The 27,587-nt window shown below is 38.7% G+C and overlaps 1 protein-coding gene across 7 annotated transcripts; it reads right to left on the minus strand.

Annotated features, from left to right (window-relative positions):
* On the minus strand, positions 1 to 27,587 carry LOC106953451 (nipped-B-like protein A). 7 transcript variants are annotated; one of them, XM_015042234.1, is made up of 49 exons: positions 27,201 to 27,587; positions 25,669 to 25,743; positions 23,899 to 24,048; positions 23,521 to 23,686; positions 21,622 to 21,722; positions 21,421 to 21,532; positions 21,078 to 21,232; positions 20,015 to 20,163; positions 19,781 to 19,871; positions 19,357 to 19,578; positions 19,011 to 19,268; positions 18,160 to 18,899; positions 16,235 to 16,445; positions 15,937 to 16,113; positions 15,529 to 15,702; positions 15,118 to 15,279; positions 14,921 to 15,024; positions 14,742 to 14,828; positions 14,356 to 14,587; positions 13,473 to 13,624; positions 13,256 to 13,336; positions 12,834 to 12,934; positions 12,550 to 12,676; positions 12,386 to 12,468; positions 12,094 to 12,226; positions 11,695 to 11,838; positions 10,314 to 10,400; positions 9,725 to 9,945; positions 9,473 to 9,575; positions 9,217 to 9,315; positions 8,901 to 9,047; positions 8,117 to 8,251; positions 7,845 to 7,943; positions 7,675 to 7,728; positions 7,480 to 7,588; positions 7,223 to 7,353; positions 6,785 to 6,925; positions 6,596 to 6,689; positions 6,273 to 6,427; positions 6,058 to 6,148; positions 4,800 to 4,973; positions 4,428 to 4,618; positions 4,194 to 4,301; positions 3,549 to 3,749; positions 3,234 to 3,380; positions 2,338 to 2,720; positions 1,724 to 1,898; positions 1,377 to 1,574; positions 1 to 1,297 (listed from the first exon to the last, which is right to left on the minus strand). In XM_015042234.1, exons 3-49 carry the CDS (start codon positions 23,960 to 23,962, stop codon positions 932 to 934), a joined length of 7,635 nt encoding a protein of 2,544 aa, XP_014897720.1. In that variant the 5' UTR covers positions 23,963 to 24,048; positions 25,669 to 25,743; positions 27,201 to 27,587; the 3' UTR covers positions 1 to 931. The 7 variants fall into 7 exon arrangements, with proteins under 7 accessions (XP_014897720.1, XP_014897721.1, XP_014897719.1 ...); XM_015042235.1 differs by having other exon boundaries at positions 15,529 to 15,699; positions 21,078 to 21,235; XM_015042233.1 differs by having other exon boundaries at positions 1 to 1,294; positions 21,078 to 21,235.

Raw genomic sequence — 27,587 nt, forward strand, 5'->3', positions numbered from 1 at the left:
TGACAAAGAGAAGTAGAAAATTTATTGCAGTATTTGTTCCACCAAAAGGGTATGAATCCCCTTCCTCGTATTACTAGGGTGACCTAATACAACAAAATCTACATTTACAAAATATCCTCCTGCAATAGGCCACATATACTGCATGCGTAGTTCGAAATAGAATAAATTATATTCAGAGGACTCTGCCATTGTACAGCATGGACAAATAAACGTGAACAAAAATAAAAAATCTTATTTTCTTTTTTACTTTTTTTCCCCCAGATATCTAAAAGCTAAAAGGAAAAACCCATCAGGGTGCTAGTCATATAATAAACTCCAAAAAACACTTTAATAAGAACATCAAAAAGACTAATTTCCAACATTCACTTAAGGTTTTATTCTTTTTTTTTTTACAGCTTTTTTTGTATTCAGAGATATAAACATTTTCGTTTTTTTGTCATGTTAAACTATGGTACAGTGGGAGTAGAAATGAACGACTAGAATCTGCTGCACAACAGCGAAGGAGCTCCCACAACAATGTTGACAAAACATTTCCCTCCAGGTCTCTCTTCTGATAGCCTTCTAAGGGATAATTTGGGTGAATTATTCCTTTAATGCCTTCAGGATTCTATCCTCTGAACATTTACACAAGCAAAACATGAACAAGTCCCTCTAATATAAGTCTCGTGTTTTGTGTCATTTTTGCAAGAGTAAGTCATGTAAAAGTATGTAGTGTCAAATATTCTTGCCCTCTTGTGTTCTCTTACAAAAATGAGGAAGAGGGGCTAGGTAGGAATCCAGTGAAGTTTGGCTGTGTTGTTGGAGGTGACAGGTTGAGGAGGAGGAGGAGCAGGGAAGGAGAGGATTTTCATAAAGTAGAAATGGAACAGGGGAACCGAAACAAACAAGAACAAAAATAAAAATAAAAATAAAATAAAAAATACAGGAGCCATTAGCTAGCCCCTCCCTCCCGTGCTGCATATAGTGAGCGTAAAGTCTGTACAACTTTGTTGCTCAGTTTGTGGTTGCTGGTCAAGGCAATCTTTTTGTAAATGATGTCCGACTCCTTAATAGTGTCCACCCAAGGCACCAGTTTACGGCCGTCCCTTTTCTTGGCCTCTGCCCAGGGTCCAGAGTAAGAGCCTGCCATCCAGTGGATGGTGTATCCGTTGGGAGTCTTTTGGGTGACTCGAGCTATTTGCGGTCGGTCCTTGTATTTGGGGCAACAGAGGGCAATCACATCCATAGCTTCCACCGTTTCACTCATTCGGCCTGGATCCGAGGGGTCGCCGGCTCGCCTTGACCTTCGAGAGGACTGCCGAGGGGAAGAAGTTTTAAAATCGTTAGTTTCAGCTCAACAGGAGCGACTAAACATTGAGTGAATCTATCCGTCTCACCCCTGGGGTCCTTTCGTCAATATCGCTGTCGTCGTCATCCGTCTCTGGTCCCGCCTGATTGCGGGGGCTGGGTCCCGACATGGGCCCAGAGCCTCCCAACAGGGCGTTTATGGCTTTGTTTCTGATGTTGGCGCTGGCAGATGCCTCTCCTTCCTCGTCCTCTTCATCTGGATCCAGGTGTTCCATCAGAACCTTGAACTGTGTGCAACAAAGAGACATTTATTTCAAAGACCAGCAACTTGGTACCATCTGGAAACAAGACACACTTAGGCGACCCTGTCAAAGAGATTACAGCGCAACGTTTTACAAAGACTGATCTGAAACATATCTGCTGCTTTATTACTTACGTCCAGATACTGTTTGACTATCCGCCTTTTTACATCCTCCGTCAGCGAGGCGTTGCTCATGTTGTTGAAGATGAAGTCCAAGGTTTGTCTTGGGTGGAAGTTCACGTTGTTTTTCCTGTTCACTGCTTTATCGTACACCTTCGCTGACTCCGTTGGAGAGTACTTCTGGATTTTACTGTTGAGAGACGGAGAACGCTTCTTGAAATTTCAAGAGTTGAGCGATTCCAACTTTTGCTGAATTATCCAAACATGTAGCATGCGCTCTGTTCTAGACTCCTGATGACAACAGAGTCACGAAATGAGTTCAAAACTAAACCAGAGGATGGAACTCAACATTATGGTGATGGTAAACAGGCCCACCAAACTCAAGGACTTCAACTTTATTAGAAAGTTGAATTATCATTATGCTGATAAACATTCTTCCACTGACTATTGAAAAGGGTAAAAAAAAAAATGTTGACATTTTGTTGTTAAAATGTAAATAAAAAGTCTGAATAATTTGGAGCCTTAGTATATATTTCAATATTTCTAAATCTATTATTCCTTTTGACTACATTAAACACGACACGGCTGAAAATGATGTAGTCTGAACATGAATTCTGACAGAATCTTACCTGTCAGAAAATCCATACAGGTTCTTTAAATGCTGTTTGAGCACGAGGAGAAGCAAGATGCCCTGAACCGCATTGGCGAAGTCCAAGAGACCTATGGGATTATCTGGCAGAAGCCTCATTACTTTTTCCACATCCTCAACATCCAAATCCTCGAAGTCGGATTCAGATTCGGAGCTGTCTGAGTTTTCAATGGGTCTTCTTGACTTCTTTGGCCGATGCACCACTTCGTCGTCATTGTCTTCGTTTTCGTCACTGTTGCAGTTTTCCTCTTCGTCACTTCTGGAAGAATCGCAGTTCATCTTTCCCTCTTCATCTTCACCATCAGACGTGTTTTTCCACACCTTTACTTTCTTTTCCTTCCGTCTTGGCTCCTTTAGCAGAAGCTGAAAAGAAAAAAAAAAAAAATTCACGAAAACCTAAAACCACTAAAAAAAGATCTTGTTTTTTTGTCTGTGGGATGCAACATAATTATTGGTCAAAATAAAAGCTGCTAAGTAGAACTGCAGGGCTATTTAAAATATAAAATAAAGTTCACTATATGTCTGCAGTGGGGAAACTTTAAACATGAAACGTGGAAAAAGAAAATGACGTAACAACGGTGGAAGGAAGGAATCAGAGGTGGGACATATGACTCTAGGACAAAAAGAATATATAGGAAGGACATGAGGTTGTGGAACAAAAGGAATTTGGAAAAGAAACAGAATTGTATTGAAATGCAGAAGACTGACCAAAGGACACTTTAGACAATGGAGTATGGGATAAAGTCTCAAAGAACAAATATTTTTTTTAAAACCTTTTGTTCATACTTATGCAGACCTAGAAGACATTGAAATCAAATTTTTATGCTTTTTCAGACTTCTCTATATTGTGGAGGAACACTGATCCTGTCAACTTACCTCTTTAAAGGTTTGCAACAAGTTGCTGCCAGAAACAGACAGTGTGATGTCTATGTGGTGCATGATGAAGAGCGGCTCTTCTTGGCTCTGGTATGGGAAACAAGCCAAGTTGTCGGCGATAAACAGCAGCATGTTTACTTCCGTCTTCTGCAGAACCGCACGAAAACAAGGACAAAACAGATTTACAGCCTATGACAATTTTACTGCACTGACAAACAACAACTCTTCCTTAAAATAAATGATTACTTGGTATGTGATTTATAAGAAAATACCAATTTGCAAAAGGGTCTACAAAGAAGTAGAGGGTGGACTTACAGCACTGTCATCAAAGAGGTTCAGTAGTGAGATGAGGAAAGCCCTCCGATGTTGCCGGTTGCCCCGGATCATCGTGTAGAGGTGGGAGCAGAGAGCAGAGTGTGTCTCATCGTGCCTGAAGCCTCTTACAATGCTTTTACGAGATGAATTGATGGCCTGCTGCAAACTGTACGACATCTTCATCCCTGCAACTGCCTTCATCTGTAATGTTGTGGGGGGGAAAAAAAAAAAAAAAAAAAAAAAAAAAAAAAAGAGTTTAAGAGTAGGCAGAAATTTCAAACCCTTGTTTGTTGAGGTCTAGTAAATCTGGCTGTTTTTCTTTTAGTTCTATACAGGAAAAAAGGAAACATGCATGTAGAATATGTTGCAAAATGTTTCATACTGACAATTCTGGTCTATAAGCAGCATGTAAAACAATCAATCAGTTACAAAAATATGTTTTCAAAGAGTTTTTTTTATGTCAGAGTAACAGTAAAAATATATTTCAAAATGTTAATTATTCTATTAGCAATATAGCAGACTTTGTCGAAGGAAGTCATTAAATAAAATTGGTTGGCTGTACTGTTGCTGTGTGCGTTTTTTTTTTTTATTCGTTCTTGACTTTAACAGCAAAAAAAAAAAAAAAAACCTTTAATAGCATCTTACATGGATGAATCCGGTGTATTTCTTGTCAATCTCCACCAGCTGCTGGTCGGCTTTGTTTCTCATGCTGGGCTCTGGATCTGTTCCCATGGCAATGAGGTAGGGTACACACTGCAAGAACCAAGAAAAATAAAGTCGGTTGACGTGACAATGATTGTGACGTAGTTCTGACGGAGACAGTAAACAAAAAAAATATATATATATATCTGTTATTGATTTAGATATTTGACATCTTACCTGTACAGGATGAATGAGACCCTGGTTGAGCGTCAGAGCGATGACATTGAGAGCAAAGTGCCGCACACTGGACTCTGTGTGAAAGAACGCCTCCAACACCTGTTTTAGATACAGCTGCATAATAGAGCTGCTCATCCCTGATGAAATGTCTCCCATCTCTTTCAGATCCTCCTGTTTGGACAGTTTCTTCCCTAAAATGATACAAAAACATTTGCAATTTTCTCCAAGATGATCGTATGAAATGAGAGCTAATTAAAAATCCCAGACCACTTTTTCATTACATCGTTATACTCAAAATACTGTGTAAGAAGGTGCAATCCTAAAGTGCTTAGAAGAAAAACAGAAGTTATGTCACTAGTAAAATTAACTTACATTCTCGGTCTGCTTCCTGCATCCGTGAGTCTTCTTCTTGCAGGTACGTCTGCAGGTTTTTAAGGACCTGGATTTTGAGGTTGATGGAGGAGGAGGCGTCGGCCAGGATACCGTTGTACAAGGATTTCACCTCAGGCACAAACATCTGGCTTGGATGCATAATAACAAGAAAACCTGCAAGAACGCAGTGGAATATGATTGATCAGATATGTCTACATAACCTCATTCTATCATCGACTAATGCAATTGGTGGCTTCGCCAAATATATGTAAAAAGGAAGAAGGAAAATGGTCAGGGAGGTTGCCCATGGCAACACTAAGGAGGCTGCAGGAATTTCTGGCAAGTCCTCCCTTCACATATCCTGGCAATCTCCTGTATTCTTTGTATGTTTGGACTAAGAGTTTTGAAGATTGAAGGAAGGATTCAAGCTTGACTAAAATAAATAAATAAATAAATAAATAAATAAATAAATAAATAAATAGACTTGATGGGAACTGTTAGGTCTGATGAAACCAAACAATTTTTTGTAGCATAATTCCAATCGACAAGTTGAGGATCTGGGTTGCGTTCCTTCAGATAGTGCAGTTTTATGTCAAGGTAAATTAAATTATGAATAGTTCCAAATTCCATTTAGCCGACAACTTTCAGGTGTCTATTATGAAGGAAGAAAGGAATCACTAACTGTGGACAAAAGACATAGATGGGATCTGATGGATTTGGTGATCATTACAAAGTCATGATGCATGTTGACAGACTCCTAGCAAAGGAGGAGGAACACTGTTTCTGAAATAATGATAATGATAATAACAAAGATCTTTAAGATGTACACAATTATACAGCAAAGTTGTTGTCGCCGCTTCCCAACTAATTAAAAGTTAGATTTTCAGTTGAAGTCACCTGACATCTTAACAGTCGTATAGACATTTGGAAGCCATTGACATTTTGTCTGCAGGAGCAAAGCAATATTCTGAAAAGATCTTTCGACCAAACAACTTGGCTTGCTATTAACGTGATACATGCATCTGTGAATGAATAAGCCAGAAACAAACTAAGTATAACTTAGGCCAAATGGAAATTTGTGGAAATACTCCCAAAAAAACCTACTCATATTTCTGTCTGATCTGAATTTATGCTAGATGTTAATCCTGGGAACATGAAAGCCTTATAAAAACACAGAAGAGTTCAGGAAAAAGGAGACAGAAAAACACCTGCAAGCTGGGCAAAGAGAGATAGAAAAAAAAAAAATTGTGACTTTTACCTAACCCAATGATGGCTTTGGTCTTGACCACCTCATCCTCATGTTTGGTGAAGTACAACAGGAGCTCAAGAACCTTCTCCTTGATAATGATCTGTGAACAGCAAACATGCCATTTAATAAATTAGTCAAACCTGAAGTTTCATAGCCTTAACATTACTCAATTAAGTCAAAGCTCAAACTCAAAGCTTAAAATAATGCTAAAGTTGTTGTCCCACCTTGTTGGTGCCCTTAAACTCCTCCAGATCGAAATCAAAATGTCGACCGAGGGCACCCACAGTGAAGAGCGATCGCAGCAGAAAAGGCTTGTTTGCTACTAACGTTGTGCTGTTGGGATCATCTTGATGCTGAATCTTGAATTTGTTAAGTGCACCTGAGGGGAAAAAACACCACAGAATGAAATAAAATAATAATTATAATGAAAAGTTAATGTTTTGTATTTTTATGTGTAAATGAAAGACCAGACTTGTAAAAAGACAACTGGAATACTCTGTTACACGCCACATTTTACGGCAGGCATTTTTAAGTAAATATATCTCACCATAGAATTTATTAAAGCAAGACCACACAAACTTGTAGTTGTGTGTAACTTTGTTTACGACTGCTCCGAGACAACTCACACAGTGCTGGACCACCTAAAATAAGCAGAAACACCGTTATTGTTAAACTTGAACTGCAGCATTTTATTTTGTAAAACAAAGCAAGCTTGTGAAGAGGCACCGTCACACACCGTCATGCCGTATTTGATGATGAGCTTCATAAGGTCTTCTTCAATGGTGGCAAGAAAAGTTTCACTTGGGTGCTCCATTAAGGGGACAACTAGCTCCAAGATCTTCGCCACATTGCAGATAACCATGAAGTCGTTGGCAGTCTGCAGGGAAAACAAACGAGACATTTTACCAGGAGAATCTGTTATACTGGCCTCAAGTAACTATTCACAGAGGTGGCACCAGTTCAGGACAGACATGTTGCAGGTGCATCTCAAAAAACATGGTGCAAAAAAAAAATAAAATAAAAAATCTGTCTCAGAATATCTGACTTTTGGTGATGGTAACCAGTAACAACCTGGCATGTGAAGCAGATGTGTTGAAGCAAATTACTGACTAAATCTGACTTTATAGAGCACAATTAATTGATGGTGCAGCGGAAAACAAATAACAGAACTTACGTTACACTTTGTGGTCAGATAAGGTTGCATGGTCATGGCATGTTTGACCATGAGCTGCGCTCTGATCTTGCTGAACAAGTATAAGGTGGTGATGCATGCCACAAGCCGTGTCGAGTTTACTCCTTTGTTTTCTGCAGAAAAAACACCCAGGAAATAAAAAACAGAGTCATTACTTTGTTCTGAAAACAGTCAAATAAAATAAACAAAGTTTCTAATAACATCAACCATTTGGATACTATAAGGAAAAACTTGTATACCTGCTAGAGACTCTTCATATTTAAGAATGTGCTCGACCAGATTGTCGACTAGTTGAACACAGGCCTTTTTAGCTGGTTTATATGAAGCATCCTCTTCAGATTTAAGAAGCTGGAAGGAAAAGACCCAATGGTTAGTTTTACAAGACTTTGAATATAAATTACGACAAAATTACCAGCCACAAAAATTAAACTCACATTCTGCAGAAGCTGCTCAAACCAGTCGTAACCAGTGTCTCTACAAGCAGCAACCTAAAAGGATGAGAAATATAAAAGGTTCACTGTGAAACTAGAGTAGAGTAGAGATAAAGTCTTGCATAAACAACATTCTATAATTACATACAAACCAAAAAGGCAGCTAAACTTACAACATCAGTGATGTTGAGAATCTTTCTGGTCATGGTTTCCTTGTCATGCGCTGGAGTTGGAGTGAACCACAGCTTCTGGAACGTCTCATTCACCAGTTTCTGCACATAAGTATTGTTAAATATATTTTATGTTCTTAACAAATAATTGTTCTCTTAAATCAGACTGATTCAAAAAAAAAAATATCTAAATGTTGAAAAAAATACATTTATAGTTTGCTTTTATTAAGAATAGAGGAAGAAAAAAAATGATGATAAAAGGATGCTGCAGGTACCTTGATGCCTTCTTCATCGTTGACCCTGCGGATCATCTTCACACACATCTCAGTGATCTTACTGAAGGTTGGTTGCTCCAGACAGATGTCTCTGAGAATCTTAATTACCCGCTTTCTTACACTGATACCGGTGTCCTGTACATCAAAAATGATTTATCATATTATAAAAGCAAATATATTTACTGTTCTGTAAAGCATTACACTAAAAACAAGAAGTTTCAAATCAAATAGATGCATAAAGAGCAAGGACGCCATTTCACCAACAGATGGCAGTATAAGACAGTAACAACAAGTGAACTTTGTATGAACCCTTCTTCACATTTCCATGACAACCAGCCCAACAATGTCCATATGTTCACTCACCAGATGCAAAGTTCGAGACACTAATTTTTAAATTCCTTGTCCGTACATATGGTTTTAAATAATCCAAACCAAAAAGGAAAGGTTCTTCGCTAATCCTGTTGTTTCAAACCACTTCATTTTATTCATGTAGCAAGAAATACTTGACATTAATTAACCATTTATGCAAGTGTCAGCTAATACCTGCAGCATTCATTCATGTTATCACTTTGACATTTTGAGACCAATAAGTTATTTTATGGGAGCTTCTAAAGTCTCACCACTGATGACGCCAACATGAAAGAATGAACATATTTGGCCTGCAGGCAACAGTTGTTTAAGTATTTAGACACTATAACTGCTGTTCCTAATTGTACTAACAAGTTCAGCAACTCCCAAAACTTTCTGCTCTACACAATCCTACATAATTGAACAGACAACTTACCAATATCCTCTCTATGAGCATATCGTAGTACTGCTCAGTGAGTTGGGGTCTGCTGAGCACGAACTTGCCCAGCAGCTCCACAGCTGCCTCTCTCACGCTGGTGGAGTTATCCATCAAACGGCCATGAACGCCTCGCTGCATGTCAGACTACAAAACAAAGGAAAATAAAAGCGCAAGTTTAGCAGTATAATAGAAATTTATTCCAGAAACGATCAGATATAAATAAAAGGGTCTGTTTACAATAAAAATTTTTTAAAATTGCACAAAACTGAACCACTGAGACATGTTCGTCACTAATATTCGTACGCTCACGTACCCTGGCCAGAATGCTGGGGTCTACAGCCACAACCTCCGACAAACACTTCATGGCTTTAGTCCTTACAGCGATGGCACTTTCCCCAAGAACTCGCAAAATCTATTGAACAAGAAAATAAAGCATAGAAAAAAGTGTTATAGATTACTCTGAGAAAAAAAAACAAAAAAAAAAAACGTCACCATTATTGATGTTGATGACATGTTTCAACTACTAACATTTACTTTAACTGAACAGATGTTCAGGTAACTCATCTTACCTGTGTTAAATAAATATCAAAGCTCTGGGCAAACGGCCTCATGGAGGCCAAATAACGCACAATTAGACAGGAGTCTTCATAGTCCACAGTGTCTGAGTTCATTCTGTAGAGAGGGAACAGATAAAAGGTTATAATTAAATCATTCTAACAGTGTATCATATGATGGCAAAAGATCAACGAGTCTATTAATGCACACATCAACAATCAGATTATACAAAGACTTTACTATGGAGCCCAATGTGAAAAACTTACTTCAGTGTGGTGAAATGGGATGGTGTTGTCTTAATGATGTTACGCAGGAACTTCTTGCGTTTCTCTGCACGCTGCATAATTTCACCAGTTGTTTCCAACTCCTTCGCATGCTGGGGTCCGTCTGATGAGTCCTCATCCTTCGGATTCTGGTTCCTCATGGACTTCTCAGCCTCGGTTGTGGCGTCGCGGAACCACTGGGCAATGTAGAACTTTCTGGCAAACTATCACACAAACACTACGTATTAGATTAGACTCATTTGGCAAAAAGTATTTTTCTTAGACCGAGGTACTTATAAATTGTAATGATTAAAAATACAATGCATGAAAATACAAAAAATATATAATTAGCAACTATTTTTAATTAGTACATTAAAAATCAGATGTTTGTTGAACAGAACACAGCATGAACTAAGTAAAAGATCTGAGTGAGCATTCATCTAAAGAGAGGGACTTTACATAGATTGCATGTAAAAAAAATTTTTAATTTTTGTAAATATATATATATATATATTTAGAAAAAATCAGTGTGTGGTTCACTGTGCAAAACTGTTTTGATCTCAACGCTTTAATAAGCCTGATGTTAACTCACCATCAGAGAAGGATCCGTCTCAGCATTTTCTTCCATATAGTCCAGTAAAGCTTTCTGCAGCTGCTGCGTCTCATCAGTCCCTGGAGACTAGACGGTCACAGAGACAGATTAGACTCAAATCCATCAACAACAACAACAACAAAAAAGACAGGATGTAAACAGCAATCAGTAAGCATCATCTTTCCTATAGTACATAACTCTCTTTGCAATTTTATTTGGTATTAATCCAGACTCAAAGACATTGATGCATATTATTTAGAGGTATTTCATGAACCTTTAAACCAGCATTAGGTTTGCATTATGTGGTAATCCACAAAAAAAAGTTTAGTGTTATTTATTTACAGGGAAAATAGAAGCGTAGAGGTAGTGCACAATAATCTTCCTGTCTGAGAGTATGCACACAACAAATTTCTTCATAACTGTCTGAAGCAGAAGTAATGGTGAGTAAAGTAACTTTGAATTTCCTGTTCACTGCACATTTCACATCAGAAGATCATCAGTAGTGCACAATCTCCAACCTCTGCTGCCTATTGACATTTACCCTCTTTGTTAATAACCATCCGATGCAGGAGGAACAAGATTTTAAAGGCTCATGAAAATGATCATTAAAAAGCTGAAATATTTCAAAGAGTGCAGCGGAAATCCAGCTTAGAACAGGAACAAACTCAGACTAGCTGCTTGCCTCAGCCTTTAGGACCAGCTGACCTGGGTTTATTTTACATTTATGCTATATGAAAATGCCAATCTGCCACAGGAAAGACATTAACTGCTTACAACCTTTCAATAAGACTTCACTTTAAAACTCTAGGTGAAAAACAAAGCGACAGTCATGGTTCATATTAAAGCCAGATGCTTGTAAAATCACTGACCACCTTTATGGCACAGACCTGCGACTCTACAACAGCTCTGAGTTTGACTTCTGATATCAGACATAAAAGTCTGCAGCAGATTTTTCATCTTACTTAATTCACAAAAAGGAGGCTATATGAATTTTCCAAGCACATCCACTCCCAACCACACCCATTTATAGGAAATATAATACATTTAGGTAGAGAAGACCTACTTTGTTATTATTTTAAACTGTGCATAAGTAATTTAACCAGTGAAAAGTTGTTTTAGGTTTCAAGATGGGTAACAGTTTAATCCATTTGAGAGTTCTCGACTTGACATTATGTTTCACGAACCAGAACCTCCCCCTAAAAGATCACTTTCCACCAAGTCAAATAAGAGCAAAATGACTCAGATTGTCAACTAAGGAAAAAAGGTGCAAGACTGTGAATCAAAATAACCAGCCATTGGTAATTACTAATTCAATAGGATCAATTATCAGCCAGTTTCAGTTTCATGGTTGAACGCTGGATGCAATGACAAAGTTTTCTACCTGTTGTAGGATGCGATCGATAGATCTCTGGTCCATCCTGCTAGTGACGGCGTCCTTCCTGAGTCTGGCAGCCACTGTGCCTAGGTAGTCCAGAGACGCTACTCTCAGAGCCATTTCTGTCTGCTTATTACTGAACTGGTGTACCTGACGGGAATAAAAGAGAGAAGTAGAAAAAAAAATACCTTAACAACAAAGCAATGCAAATTGCAATGATGACTTATTTACATGTGTATGGAAAATTGTTATTTCATCGTCACATGCAGGTCAAAGCTAATTATCTGAACAAAGCATGAGAGAGGGTTGATTTTCAAAACGTACTAAGTGGTTTCAACCAATCTAACACTAGCACTCATGCACAGATTTAAATATCTTCAGTTTCAAATATTTCTCCATACTAACCAACAGTCTTCCAAGAAGACTGAGCAGCAGCTCTGCTGCAGGCCACTCCGGTTTGTTTACAGTCGAGAGCAGGTCCTGGACAAAGTTTTCAAATAACGGTCGGTAGTCTTCTTCTCCCTGCTTGCTGCCACATCTGATACAAAAAAATAAAAATGGTGAAGGATAAGATTGGTTAATGTAGTACCAGAAGGCTTAAAGATTCATCTAGTCATCATCATAATAAAAAAATGATGACTGAACTTAAATATTTATTACAAAAGTACAACATAAAGGGTGAAAACAATCATTTTACTTTTTGAGAAAGACTGAAAGGAAGTTTTGCGCTGTCCGCATAGCCGTCTCATACGAGTTGGTTATCAGGACGTCCTGATCCACCTTAAAACAAAAAAAGATTAATCAGAAAATAAGTTTCCCACACGGATGGGAAGAAGGTTTTTGATCCGTTTGCTCTCCCACCTTGTCATACTCTTCAAAAACATCCTTGTCACTAGGGAGATGGACCACACACTGGATCAGCTGCAGCACCAGCGCGGTCACCATCTGGATGTACATCGGTTCTCCATCCTGGTCTGAGCTGTTCAGTCTAGCAAAAAAGAGACAGCACATTGAGTTGGCTGTCACCACGGGCAACGAGCGATTCTAGGGCTCAAAGAAAAATGATACATTTCATTTTTGTTCCCCTTTGGTGCCTACAACAGTTTATTTTCGCGTCAATAAGAACAGATGTTTAATCAAGCTACCTGAAATTCCTCAGAGAGCGCTTGCTGGTGGGTAACCTTGCCAAAGAAGTAAAGATCTCTTCCAAAATCAGCTGCCGATGCTTCTCATAACGTGAGAAAACCTGCAACACAAAGAAATGATTTACAAATCTCCGGTTTTGCAGAGCGGTAGAAACAAAAATAAGACATGGTGGAAAAATAAATCAGATGTCAAATCTAACAATGAGTTACTTCTATGTATTATTTCAGATACATAGAAGTATCTGAAATAATACTTCTATTATTAGAAGTAACTCAATACTTCTAATACTTCAATACTTCGTATTGTCAATGAATTGACAATACGCCAAGTTATTGGCGTATTGAGTTGGCGTATATAGACACGCCAATTCATTGACGTGTCTATATAAAAGCATTTTTTTTCCTTTAGAGAAAAGACTCACCGCTGTCACAAGCTTAATGGCACATAACTGCAGCTCACTGACATTCTCCACAAAAAATGGAGTTATTCCCATAGAGGAAACCTGCAAGACAAGTTAAAAAAAAATCAATAAATTATATAGTTTGTAATTTAATGCAATTCATACCAAGCTGAACAGTAGATTCCAACATTATAGTTATTTTTATTTTACATATATACATTTTTGTTGTTTTTTTTACCTGTAGGATGGTTGTGTCCGTAAGAAGCTGGATTTCTAGAAGCTCTGAAATGTTGCTGACGATGTCACAAACTTTGTTGTACAACATCACAATTACACGTTGTTTGTGTGTTGAGCATTTGGCACGCTTTGCCTTGGAGCTCAACATCCCACCTGGAAGGGGAAAAGGAAGATGTTTATTATTGACAAAGAAGTCAAGTAAAAAGATTATTTGTCCTATAACATTTTCTTGTGTGTGTAAGCACATAGGAAGACAGCTGGTAGCATCATAAAAAAAATATTTGAATAAAATGTAAGAATCCATAAATTATCTCAATGATCACAGCATTCAGAGCATCATTGGGCTGAGAAAATGTGTTTTCAACTCCCTGGAATAAGGAAAGTTTTCTGAGTTTTTTTTTTCTTTCTGTCTTTTTTTAACCACCGCCATGTCTACTGGGCCAAATCAGATTACCAGAATATAAAACTACTCCATAAAAAGCCCTGGCAGGAATTTCTGAGGTGAGTTCCCACAACAACACTTTCAGCAACAAGGGAACCTTTTTGGGACGGTTTTTCTCCCACGTTTGCTTCCATGACAGGAAGCAGAGCCAAATCAGACAACTAACCTCAGCTAAAAACAGCTGTTGAGTTGCACCTTTTCATAAGCTTTGGAGTAACTTATAAATAATGTGTAATTGCTGCGACAAAAAGATTTTTACAGATTTTTTTTTTTTTTTTTTTGCCTGTCAAAAAATTTGATTAATCTTTGAAACCAGTAAAGATAATAATTCATCATTTCTTTGCTTAGAAAAAACCCAAATCGTTTAGATAAGCTTCAAATAGACCACTCCATTATCAGACCTCTGCTTTAGAACCTGATGGTGTTCTGTGACAATATTCACCTCCATGTGGGTCCACTCTGTAGACGGGATCATACTGTGGATAAAGTGTGTTCTGAAGGTGAAACTTGGTGTATTGTAGCACCCGCTCAATAACATCCTCTATGTACACAGCCTTTGGCATGTGTGTTGAGGTCATGATGTTAAGCGCTGTCAAACAGGCGTCGGCGGACTTTGTGACTCTCTCCATTATCAAGTCTCTCCAGAGTCTTTCCTCACTTTCAGCATCGTGGTCCTGAGGGGAGAACATTTTTTTTTTTTTTTTTTTTTTTCAGAAAGCATAATTATTCTCTGAGGACAATAAAAATTTAGTTAATGTTCTGATATTTTCTGTAGAGTCACTGCTATAACTTGGTGATAAACCAGACAATTCAAGGGAAAGCACTCACATGGTTCAACAAGGTAGAGAGCTTTGCTCCATCCTGGATATTCTTTTCAAGGATGTTCAGAAGCTTCACCAATTTATCTGATGGGATCTACAGAAACACATAGGCCACTTAGATCAATGTCTAAAAAAAATCACACATAAATATGAGTCTAGATACAGATATTACACAATCTACTCTACCTTGCTGGTGATGCCCATGGCCTTAATTTTGGCAGACTCACTGCCAAGCTCATTCAGCTGGTGTTTACCAAGCAACAGTTCCTGAGGTATCTCATCATCATCTGCTGCTTAGAAAAAGCAAACGGGAAAAGAGGTTTGATCAAATTCAAAACTTAAGTGTTTCTGCAAACACAATATAAACCGATGCTGATAATTACCCATGGTAGTGAAATCCACATCCTCCAGATTTTCTAGGATGTTGTCAATGCTTGCCAAGAATCTCTTGAATGTGGATGAGTCCATTAGCTCTTCTTGGGTTAACTTGGGTTCGTATGCTTTTCGTTTCTTCTGCTTCTCTTTCATCTTCATTTTTCTGGCAACTGAATATGGAAAAACATTTTTTTGCTGTGAAAATATTCTATGTGGACCAGATATAAACACTTTAATATGTAAGCATCAACTTAATTTTCTATTTGCTTTCACAGAAAACAAACACTTTTCTGTGTAAGAAAAAAAAATAATTTCAAAGTAATCTATCAAAGCATATAGTATTAACTTTAAAAACCTTACAAAATATGCAACAAAGATCTTTAAAAAGAAAAAAAAAACTTTCAATTAATTTTTCATACTTTCACTCATGCTGGGTGGAGGCGAATCTTCCTCGGAGGAGTCGCGGTAGCGGCTGCCTGAGCCTCGCCGACCTTCCCGGTTCCCACTCTTCCGGTGATCCCCGGAACCCCGTCGTTCCCTTTCTTCAAACTCCCAGGCTCTGTCTTTGTCTCTTTTGTGACGCTTCCTTGCTGCTGTAAAGAACAAACATGACATCATTATCACAATTTTCCTAATATAAATGGTCTCTAAGCACGGCTTAGAGACCATTTGCAGCCACCAGAAGGATTTCCTAGCATAAAACACCATAGGAAGACTAATTAACAAGTAACATCAGCGTTTAGCAATGATAATCTCTAATGATATACTGAATAAAGCATCTTAATATTCCTTAAAAGAAATCTCTCCAGCAAGAATATTTTACTCACACTCTCCATTTGCGTCATAGTCTTCATCTGAGCTGAATTCAGCATATTTGGGCTTCTCGTTTACTGTACTTCGTTTCCTCTTGTTCATCTTTACCCTTTCATACATTGGCATGGTTGACTCAATTTCTTCCAGTAACTCTGGGGGAAGCTCCCTTAAAACCTCTGGATCCATACCACCTAAATATTTGAAAGTATTACCTTAAATTACTAAATAATTTTAATGAGGAGTAGAAGAAAACGCAGCTAAAAAAACGAAAACATATTTAAAACAGTATAAAATGTGTCTGGAGTTTCTTACTTTTCCCCGACTTTCCTGAGAACCGGTTCTTCCCAGACTTGCTGTGCCGAATGATTCTCTGAATCTGGTCGACTGAGAGCTTTTTTAACACCACGACAGGCTTGGGTCGCTTCTCAAAGTCCTTCACCAAACCTAGCCTCTCTAGTTTCACCTTAGGCTGGCCCCACATTTGACTTTCAGTTGATCCACTGTTCTCCCGATCACGATTAATCTACAAGGAAGGAAAAATGAAAAAGGAAAAAAATGATGTCAAGTTTGAGTAACTTCGAGCATGTTTACATAATTTTAAGACAGCTGAATCTGACGAAATAAAAATAAAACAATGATTCAAACTGACAATGTTTGTGATTTTGATGTTAAGTCCCAGAAACCCAGGAGCAAATACATAAGGAGATATTCCACTTTCTCATGATTTAGGTTAAAGGTCAACACTGTGGGAAATGGTAGAAAATGAGCCAACAACAAAAAAAAAAATTATTGCCACAAAACCCAAACAAAACAAGGTATAGAAATTTGTCTTTTTCAATCTTTGATTCCTTGTCCACTGAATTTAAAGCACTGACTAAAGAAAGATGTATAGTTATTTTTGAAAATGACTGAAGTTTACCGTTAAATTGTTGTTCAGTCAAACATGCTTTGAATGTAGACGTTTCTGACTTTTTCAGGGATTATAGCAAGAAAAATGCTGTAAAATATGCAACTGATATTTAAGACTTAAAAAAATTGTAAAAGCAGGAGCTGAACAATAAATCAAACCATAATCATTAACCCAATATCAATGTCTGCAGTAAAGCATTCACCAAGGAGTGGTTGGTTATTATTTTTGAAGTGTCATGCATTCACACGCTGCACGGCAATGATGCGATTGGTCTGTCACATGTTTGCAGCAGCCTTTCATATAAACTACATGCATGATTTTGGTAACTCTGAAGCCAAAACTAACGATATACTGTAGGAAATTTACAAGGATGAAAAACAAAGAAAAGATGACCTGTTGCTTAGCTGGATGAAAGCAGGCGAATGCATTTTCCTCTCATTCATAAGACTAAAGCAGATAGTCATAGTTTGAATCAAAAGGAGGGGGTTCTGGCTCTGATTGGTTATCTCTGACTAAGCGGTGTGTTTCTGCAGATGGCAGTAGGACCACAGGGAAGAACGAGGCAGAGGAGCTCGACTTTTTCGCAGATTTGTCTCGTCCTGTACTGTCATGACATACGCTACATTCACGCTGCAGCCTGATGTGATCTAAATCGAAAATGATCACTCAGGCTTGCAGTGTGAACATAAACATAGCGACTGATATCAATGTCTGTTATTAATATTGCTGTTAGATAGCCAATATTTACCAGTATTATACACATTTGTCCACCTTTTCAGCACATCGAAACAAAAACGATCACACCACTGCTTCTTTGCTTCAGTTACACTCCCCACAATGGCCCTATTTTATTTACCCGACCAACACTTATGTCTTAAATAGTTACTAATATTGGTCAATACCGATGTTGGTGTCAATATATCGTGCATCCCTACTATATCCATTCATCAATCTATATCAATAGGTAAGAGTTGACCAAGAGATTTTGCTTTACAGGCCAGATTTCAGCAAACAGTTAGCCACAGTGGAAGATGTCCTTGATGTATTTGCTTTTTTATGTCCACCAACTACTTCTATCTGTATACAAACTTAAAAAATATATATATCTGAGTTTAACAGATGGTTAGGACTGAGTTAATGTGCTAACAAAATTTAAAAACAAAAACCAGAATTAAAAGAAAAAAAAAGAAGGAAAAAAAAAAACTTAAAATGGGAAAACAAAACTCAAGAGTGAGCAGGGGAATGATTTGGTTTTGTGAGATTGCAGGCAGTGACAGCTGAATGATTGGAAGGCGGATATATATTTGGTTTGGTCAGCCCAGATCACCTTGGGGATCTGGAAGTTCTTCAGTGCTCCGGTATGCCCTCCAAGGAGCTGAGCAGGGAAAGAATCTGGGATTTTAGCACCAGTGGAAGAAGAGGTCGCTTTGGATCCGTCTTGTTTACCGCTGCTCCGACCGGGCTCTCCGGCGGCCTGGAAGCCAGACCGGTCTCGATCACTCCTGGAGCGGGAATCGGGGGACCGCCTGTCTCTACTGCTGGTCTCGCTTCGGTGCCTCCTATCCCTGTCGGACTCGCGGTCCCGGTCTCGCTCCGCTCGGTTCGAGGGCTTTGGTAACTCTCCGCGTCTATCTGACGACTTCTCATGGTGTCGGTGCTTGGACGACTCCCGACCTTCTCTCCTGCTGTCGTGTTTATCAACCCTGTTTTTGATGACCTCCGGTCGCCCGTCGGGTTTCAACCGCAAAGCTGTGTCAGAACCTTCCACTGCTGCCGGCCCGCTTGCTGGTTCTTCAGGCCAGCGTTGGGCTTCAAGGGCAGGAATAGGGGCAGCCAGACAGGGGTCGAGCTGGCCGTCAGCTCTCCCTGCCTGCTGGAGGTCGATGCTCACCATGAGGGGAGGGCGACTGGCACCGTTTCCAGCTGCAGTGGCCTCTTGTGGGGTCAGTTTGCCTGCATTGGCCCCTCCTGTGGATCCACTCCCCGGGGCACCAGTGGGGGCCCCTGGTCCTCCTGCTCCAGGCTCAAGAGGAAAAGAGTCCTGTTTTCTCTTCTTAAGTGGCTTGTCTATACAAAGATAAACATTAAAAAAAAAATCAATACCAGTTCAGTACCAATTCAATGTATTTTTCATTAACAATATTGTGACATAAAAATGAAGACATCTTTAAATCTCACCTTTGTCTTGAACTTCTTTCGAACACTTTTCACTGGCTGCCTCCCGTTCAATCCTTTCAATTTCAGCCAGAGCATCAAGCTCCACCTCATCATAAGGTGAACTGGGGGGCTGGAGACCACCAGCTCCACCAGTCTGTTGCAGGATCTGCTGCTGCTGCAGTCTGGCTCCCAAATTAGGCTGAAGAACTGGAACTTGCTGAAAGCCCAGCTCTGCCTCAATATTGTCAGAGTTCTGATCCATGCCTGGCCCAGCATCGCCTGACAAGATAAGCAAAACACACCGTGTCCAAACAAGCAAAAAAATTAAACAACTATATTCAAGTGCAGATTACTAATAGACTAATACCTGATGGATCGGATTCATTTGACTTAACCCTGGATAGCTTGAGGGTGAGTTTGGTCGAGTCCTTGTTAGGAGAGCTAACAATGTCATACATGTCTTTCTCCTCTTTCACTGTGGGAGTTTTCTTCCTCTGCTGAAGATGCTGCTTCTGGTCATGCCCGCCTTCCCTGGGCGACAACGCGTAGGGAGGCGGCGACTGGAGAATTAGCGGTGGGCGAGAACCCGCTACAAACAAGCAGCAACACAGAGAAGCTCATTTTTAAAGAATGAAATCCACCTTCCATTCAATAAAATAACCTCCGCCAGAGCTACTGAGGCTTAAGCCTATACACATTCATTAAATACCAATTGTGGAGTTTGACGCTGATTAATAAAGTAGTCAAAGTTCTAGGACTGTATTGCCTGTTTACTCTCTAAGAGCCCTTACGTTTGGGTGTTCCCTCACTTGACGTTGGAGAGCAGCCCGACTGAGGAGACCTCAACTGGAAAGAAGGATTCCTCATGGCTGAATCACCTTCCTGCAAAACAACATTGAGTGGTCCATTTACATCAGACACTGGCTTAAAAGTTTCCAAAACATGTGCAAATACTCTGAATGTAAAGTCCAAATCTAAACAATCCAAACAATTAAATTAAATCCACAATTTAGAGTCAGGCATACCTCGTTTCCCAGCCGCTGCACAATATTCATGTAGTCGTCCGTACCGTGCCTGTCTGAATGGTGATTGGGAGCATTGGATAGCTGTCCCGATACTTTGCCTTCTTGGATATTCCGTATCCCACCTGGCACCATTGGGCTTGCCACTGAAGCTGAATATATAAAGAACAAAAATTAGCACATTTCCATTTCCTGTCACAGGATTAAATTTAGGATTATGACAAAATTATACATCTCTCAAATTTACTTGAGCATAAATATTTATTGTAAACATGTTTGATTTTAATGTAAGAACAGATTTAATGAAATCTAGCAAAATGTCCAAGTCATTATAGTTGAAATAGATAGATGTATTGCACTTCTGGTGCAATATATCTATCTATTCTATCTTATTGTAAAACGTTTCTTTGGTTTGTGTTGACAACCAGTCTTGGTTTCTGATTCTGAATTACAAACAACTCAGTAAAACTGTTTAAATTAAAGATCTACAGCCTTAAAGTTGGAAATAATTGTTCATCAGTCTTGAAATAGTAAAGTTCTCAAATAACATTCTAAATAATAAAATCCTAAAATTAAAAAGGTGGAAAAGGTACTAAAATTATTTGACATAAATCACAAGAACAATCTAAAACCTCCCTGAGGTTATGTAAATAACAGTCTTAAATGTGCATCATTAATGAGAAAATGTCCCAATTATGACTAACATTTTTCATACGCATTTAATAAAACAGGAGAGTTTCTTTAAAAATATGACTAATTTTAAAGTGCATTTTAAGTTTAGAATCTCCAACAATGATGATGTTTGTCTGTCATAACTGACTAGAGATACTGAGATACAAAATTTTAAGTTCAAAAAGTTAAGTATTTAAAATTGAAATGTTGTTTTCCACATGTTTCAGATGGCCTAAGATAAAAAATAAAAGTACTTTAACAGTGACTGACATGTGCAGTTTGAAGTTTAAACAATTGTTCTTTTAATGATAAAATGCAAACAAGCATTTTGCACAAATCAAATTTCCACATTCCACCACCCACGTGCGCGCACATGAACATGCAACATGCTTACACATTTGTTGGTGTTGGTTGTAGCTGGGTGGTTGTTGATGGGGATACTGCTGTATGTAACCCGGTGCAGGGCTCTGAGGAGTGTAGGGGCTGGGCACGGGACTGTTCTGCTGACCTATGTACCGACTACTGGAACCCGACTGTGGTCCCACAAACCTGCTGGATACAATGAAGAGCAGCAGATGGAAAATTGGAAAAAAAAAAAAAAAGAAGAATAGTCAAATTAATGAAACTATTTTATGTGACGTGTGCTATTTTGTATAGCGATTAAATAACAGTCCTTGTAATACTACCTTTCAAGATTGAACAGATAATGACCAGGTTCATTTTACAATTAAACCCACCTTGATGGATTGGGAGAAATTGCAGCCGGTTGGAAGTTTGCAGACTGTGCAGGGCTGTGCATGGAGTTTTGGGTGATCTTAAAAGGTGGTACCATTGGTTGCTGCATAACATCTGTTTAAAAAAAAGTATAATATTGTTGTTAAAACCATGAACAATAAAAATAATATTACATTACAATTTCAATCATTTTTTCCCCATACTTTTCTCCCTGAAGATGCCAGGGCTCCTGGCCAGCATGGTCTGCAGCAACAGTGGTGCGTCTCCCTCTGGCTCATCGCTGCCCAGGTTATCCTTCAGTTCTCTGAAATGTTGCATTAATATCAGACAATGTTCAAGTAAACTGCCGTGTGGGAAAATTAAGAGTAACATGCAAAAAAATTTAAATTGACTGCTCACAGATTTGAAAACAAAGTAAGGGAATTTTACCAAAAGCATTACACATTACTGGGATCTGTGTGTTGCTGAGTCACAGAACACATATTAGCATGACAAAGCGACAGAAACAAAGCCAAAAATTTTCAATAAATCTTACTAAAATCTAGGACCGCCACATCAACTATAATATTCCACTAACGCTTTTAGTCAGCTTTTTTATTCATCTTTTTTGTGCCTTCTTCCAGCTTTAAAACCAAACAGGAACAATTTTTCTCAACACAAATGTTAATTGTGGAATTTTTTCACCTATTTGTTCAACACAAAAGAGCAGCAGAAGGTAAGAGCCACACAGAGGAACCTTATGACTGATGAAGATGCTCTTTAAAAGTAAACACGTTCTCTGTATGCTGAATCTTACCTTTATTAAAAGTTTGCAGGAATATTTAGACAAGAATCCTGAACTGATCAACGACATGTTCATGTGCTGATATTTGTGAAATTGACAGTTACAACTGCAACCAACAATTACTGCTGTTCTTTCCTTAAAGCTGTTTCTGAATGTATTAGATACAGTAGGTAAAAAAGACATTGACAAAATTTTACTTCAGCCTGTTTTAAACACATTTAACTATACTGATAACATCAATATCACAATAAATAACATTTAAACCAGACAAATTCATAAATAATCACTAGTTAACAAATACAAATGACAGAAATCTCACTCCCTGTTAAAGCATTTAAATAAAAAGGCTTAAAAACAAGCTGCACTCAGCAATGGCATAAGGTCTATTTTTGCTTGTTTCCAGTTCAGTCTCATCACATTTGACCTTCATTACATGCTGCACAGTCAAGGTTTTTATTCTTAAACGCATAATAATAAGAGCTTATTTGTATATAGTTTTTGTTCATCTGGACTAGGGGCTTTATAACTTCGATCTACTTCAGACCTTAATGAGTCTTCAGTCTTGGTTTGCATTTTTCATATTGGCAGGCAGTAATTGTCAGATATGAGTAGGACTGTTTACAAAAAGACAATTTCATTTTGAAATTTTGAAAGAGAATTTGCCATTTCAATTAAATAATAATAATACATATATTGTGTCTAATTTTAGATTGCTGCAAATATAGAAGCCAAAACCATATCTCTCTATTAATGTCTTTCTATGGACCTTTCGACAGAAGGAAATAAACATCTAAAAATGTATATACCTTTCTAGTCCTGTCCAAAGCTCTAATTGTTCCCTTTTAATGGGAAATATTTAATAACATAATAAAATTATGAAGTTAAATCTGGACAAGCTGATGGCCAGATCATACACTGGAATGTATAAATTATTGTATAAAAATGTAACACATTTAACAGTTAAACAGAAAAATAATTTTAACCACAGATAAACTGAATGTTCTTATACAATATTTGCATCCTGCAAATTTAGCAGCAGTGAAGTCATTAGCATCTGTTTGTATCATCTCTGTTAAGTGTCACAACTCCACTGAAAATAAAATTGTTTCTTACACATATTAATTAGCAGCATAACAAGACGAAGCAAACGTCTTTTCAAACCAGAAGCAGAATCTAGTCTCGTCCTGCCATGGTGTCTCAACTTTCAAGCCATTTTATTTAAATGTGAACCTCTTCCAGAAACAGGCTTCTTCCAGTTTTCATATCGTTCTTTTCATCATGTAACAATATTAGAGGTCAAATCATTTTATACACTCACATGTGCTCTGTGGAGACCTGGTTAAGGCCATGGGCTAGTTGGGAGGCCAGATTCTCATCCCGACACCCCAGTAGACGGTTAACTTCCTCCGCTATCCTCGAATTGAACAAGAGGCTCTTAGTGGTGGTAGCAGGTAGAGGGGAAGGAAGCGGCAGCTGGTTCAACACTGGGAAGAGAGATAAAATGATTTCAAAGACAAGACGAAGAGAGGAAAGAAATAAGGAGCCCTACAGGACATGCAGTTTTATGGAAACAAAGTAGAGAAAAAAATAAAGACAGCATAAAGTCAAAACCGAAAATTTTGTAGACAAAACTTTTTCCTCACATGGTCGCACAAACTTTTGACAGTTTTTTGGTGTACAGCGTGGGGGTACTTACAGTCTGTGAGGCTAGCGATCCCAGCAAGAGTGGTGATGGGAACATGGGGCATATCCCCATTCATGCTGAAGGTGAGGGCGGGGGAGTGTGTTGATACACAGGTATATCAGGGGGTCGACGGACAACACCCGTCCTCACATCTCCTGGCACCTTGAAGAGGACGTGGTTAGAGTGAGAAAGAGACAAAAACAGAAATCAGTGAGGAGCAGAAGAAGACACATCTATTAGCAAAACAGAAATAGATTTCCAAAGCAGTTGTGGCTACTTAAAACAATTACCATGTATTGTAAAGTAATACCTGTCTGACCATTGACTGATAAAACATCTTTATGAACAGCGATGGTAGTAAATATTCTCATCTTCTGATTGATAAGCATGTAAACCGTAGAGGCCTGTTACTTTTATTTAAAAAGAAATTAAAAACTACAGAGATCTAAATATAGATTTTAAGTTTACAAAATAATCTACAACATAATCTTTAACCTTAAAAACAACATGTCTCTGTATTGGTAAGTACTTGCTTATATTGTTGTTTGTTTCCAGTCTATACTGTGATTGTGATTCTGTTGGCATTTCCTGAGAAAATTAAAGTTGTTCTTCAAATCACTCATGTTTTTGTTTGTGCGACTAAGATGGGATTTTAGACTAATTAGCGCAAAATTAGATGAACAAACGCAATGTCCACACATTTTAATTGTTACCATTGAAAACCCATGTATGGAAAGCAGATGCAAACAAAACAGATGCACGTAAAACAGCACATTCTTACTTTTAAGGATGCAGCTTCTTGGTAGGTACAGAAGTCCATAAGTGTCTGCTCATGTTATAATGTAATCTTCTTAAGGTTCACTGTGTTTTGGTAATAAGACGAGTTATATGCAAAATATTGATGTGAACCACACATAGCTCAGCAGATTTTTTACACATTTGCATGTCTGATATAGCAATTAATTATGAGCTCTGGATAAATGAGATCCCCTTGTTACATCTGTACATTATTTTGCCTCATAGATTCTCCCTACTCTTTTGGTAGAGCTGCATGGCATAAGAAAAACACAGGATTTGCAATAATTCTTGATCAATGTCTCAATGATGACATGTCTTGTGACAAATAAAAGACTGATGCTTAACGTTAATCTCTAATTTAAGTTCTGTTGCAAACACAGAACCCAGATAGTCATTTTTTTTTTTGCAGTTACTGAAAAAATATATATTCAATATTTCCACCCTATTTAACAGCATGGTTTTATTGAATATGTTAAATCTGGCTACATATGCTGTTATGAGAGTAAAATGATTTACTTTTGGTAATGTAAAAAGAAAAATTTCTCATGAGTGCAATGCCTTCCTAAATTACTGCCTGCAACATTAAACAACAAGAATCACAAAATGCATTGTTTGTATGCAGTGCATAAAATGCATGGTAATTATGCAGGAAATACTTATTGGATTGAGCTGTTCTCTGCAATACTAAAATTATATGTGGTTACAGTGCCATAAGGAAACATCTGCGATACACCGTCCAAACCGAGCCTCAGGTAATTTACGTAAGAGGTAAGATAACGGCAGAGGAAAAGACATCACAAATTTGTGAATATTTAATGCATGCTTCAAAGGCTCTTGAGCTATTTATCATATTATGTATGATGCAAACATTTGCCTAATAAATGACTAAATAAATTACAAACTAGTATGTGCATTCATACTTCAGGCGGTCTCAATAATGACATACATGGCTGACACATATCTGATACAACATGACAATAATACCTTTTTAAAGAATCTCGTGCAGTCTCCGGTAGACTCACTGACATCTCAGATAAAATGTCCTGCACCTTCAGACTCCTAAACGGAAAGCATTTGTGTCAGACTTTCATCCGTCAAGTTGCACTTCATTCTTCACTGGGACAATAACATGCGAAACAACAACACAGCCTGCACCACTTCACATGCACTTATTCTTTGCAATGACACCATTCTTGCTGTAGTAAAACCTTTGAGCCTGGAATGCAAAAACGTGCAGCGCTGTTAACCTCAATGTGGCACCCCTATGTCAATAACTTCTGAGGAAAGTTTTACGCATAACTGAAGCCATATAAACCCATCACCGCCCCCAGAGAGACGAGAGCGTACGACTGAGATCACACACTTCAGTTTACTCGGAGCAGAGTCTTGCTGTGCACAAGCTAATTGTAACGGAGGGTCAACAGACGGATAATGCGAACTGTACATCAGTAGGTGTAAGCGTTAGCATGCTCAGTCTGTGTGGCTTTCCCCTGCACGCAGGGGCTTGGCTCTAGGCTGACAGCTGTGAGACTGACAGGCAGGAGGCAGCACAAAGGAACAGATGCACTGTGATGGTGGCGGCAGCAGTAGGGAGGGAGGGGGCTGCATCCTCCAGAAGCAAACAGTTACAATTCGCCTCTTGCAAACTAAGTAGCTGAAAACCATGCTCTGCAGTTTTCGTTCACAACAAAAACAAACTCCAACGGAAAAGCAGTCACAGCTTAGACAAAGTAGGCTGCACTCAGTCAAAACCTCCCCAATCAGACTCGTATCCAAAGCCACCACTAGCATAGTAAAAGGGTTCAGAAGAAAACAACATCACAAGATGTAAAATAATCTATGCTAACTTCAACCTCGCGTTAGCATCTATTTTAACATTTAAATTTAAACTAAATAGCCCAGCTAAAGCTCCATACAGTCCTATAAAAACGACCGTCGTTAAACTGCCGAGAAGTTCTTGACTGTTTGGATCTTATACGCAAAGCCTGAAGCTACAGTAAAGCGAAAAAAACACTATCTACGGCAGTAGTAATATCTGCTAAAAACAATTGTCGTGTTTTATTACCTAGCTAGTTAGGCTAACTAGCTCCAACTGTTTTTAGTTGGCTTCCAATGCTGTTACTTATTTTAATAGAAGGGGAACCCGATTCTTAATATTACAAATATAAGGAAGCGCTGGTCGCGGGTTGTTAAATGTTGGCCTATTTTCACTGAGCTCGGAGGAAAAAAGTGATGGGTTTGAAAGTACATGTACAGGCAACTGCGGGGATTGCAATTCCGTGGCAACGGCCCAATCCTCGGGCTCGACAAATGACATCCAGTGAGGGCCGTGCGCCTCGGCAGAGCAAAAACACACCTAGCTAGCTTGGCTAGCTAGTTAGTAGCTTCCGTTACCTCCCGGTCAACGATTAACGACGCCGTAGGTGGTCTTGCAATAGAACAATTATTAACATTATTTTAAATAATTGCAGTCCCTAAGTGCTCTAAATAAGCATAAACTGCGCGGTAACATTTACCTTCGGATGTTGCGTTCAAAGGGAGGGCAATGTTTTAGCTGGGTTTGTGTCCGTATCTCTAGCTCCCCCTTTCTTCTCTCTCGCGGCTCCTCCAGAAGGAACTCGACTGGCTCGCCAGCTAGCCGACGAGCTAGCCTGCTAGCTATCAACAATAATCCGGGTCGGACCGATTCGTTCTTCTTCCGTCAGTCGAGGGTGAATGTTTCAACGTATAATCATGGGGAAACATTCGTTCTTCGGAGTTTCAGTCGGTCTGTGCCGACGTAAACAAAGTTGGTAGCCAATTTCGACCGTAAATGAGAAAAATGACGATTTTTGCGATCATCCAGAGGCTCTCCTCTCGTAGAACAAAATGCCGACCGGAAGTTCTGTCGTCTGACTGACCAA

This window comes from Poecilia latipinna, unplaced genomic scaffold (assembly GCF_001443285.1).
Source record: "Poecilia latipinna isolate Pla-1442-1.1 unplaced genomic scaffold, P_latipinna-1.0 Scaffold583, whole genome shotgun sequence".
NCBI classification, from domain to species: domain Eukaryota; kingdom Metazoa; phylum Chordata; class Actinopteri; order Cyprinodontiformes; family Poeciliidae; genus Poecilia; species Poecilia latipinna.

Coding starts and splice junctions, on each gene's coding strand:
- LOC106953451 (XM_015042232.1), bottom strand. CDS start 23,962: ATGAATGGGGATATGCCCCATGTTCCCATCACCACTCTTGCTGGGATC. Junction 1,575..1,723: donor TAGTCAAACAGTATCTGGAC/GTAAGTAATAAA, acceptor TGTTGCACACAG/TTCAAGGTTCTGATGGAACA. Junction 1,298..1,376: donor TTGACGAAAGGACCCCAGGG/GTGAGACGGATA, acceptor TCTTCCCCTCGG/CAGTCCTCTCGAAGGTCAAG.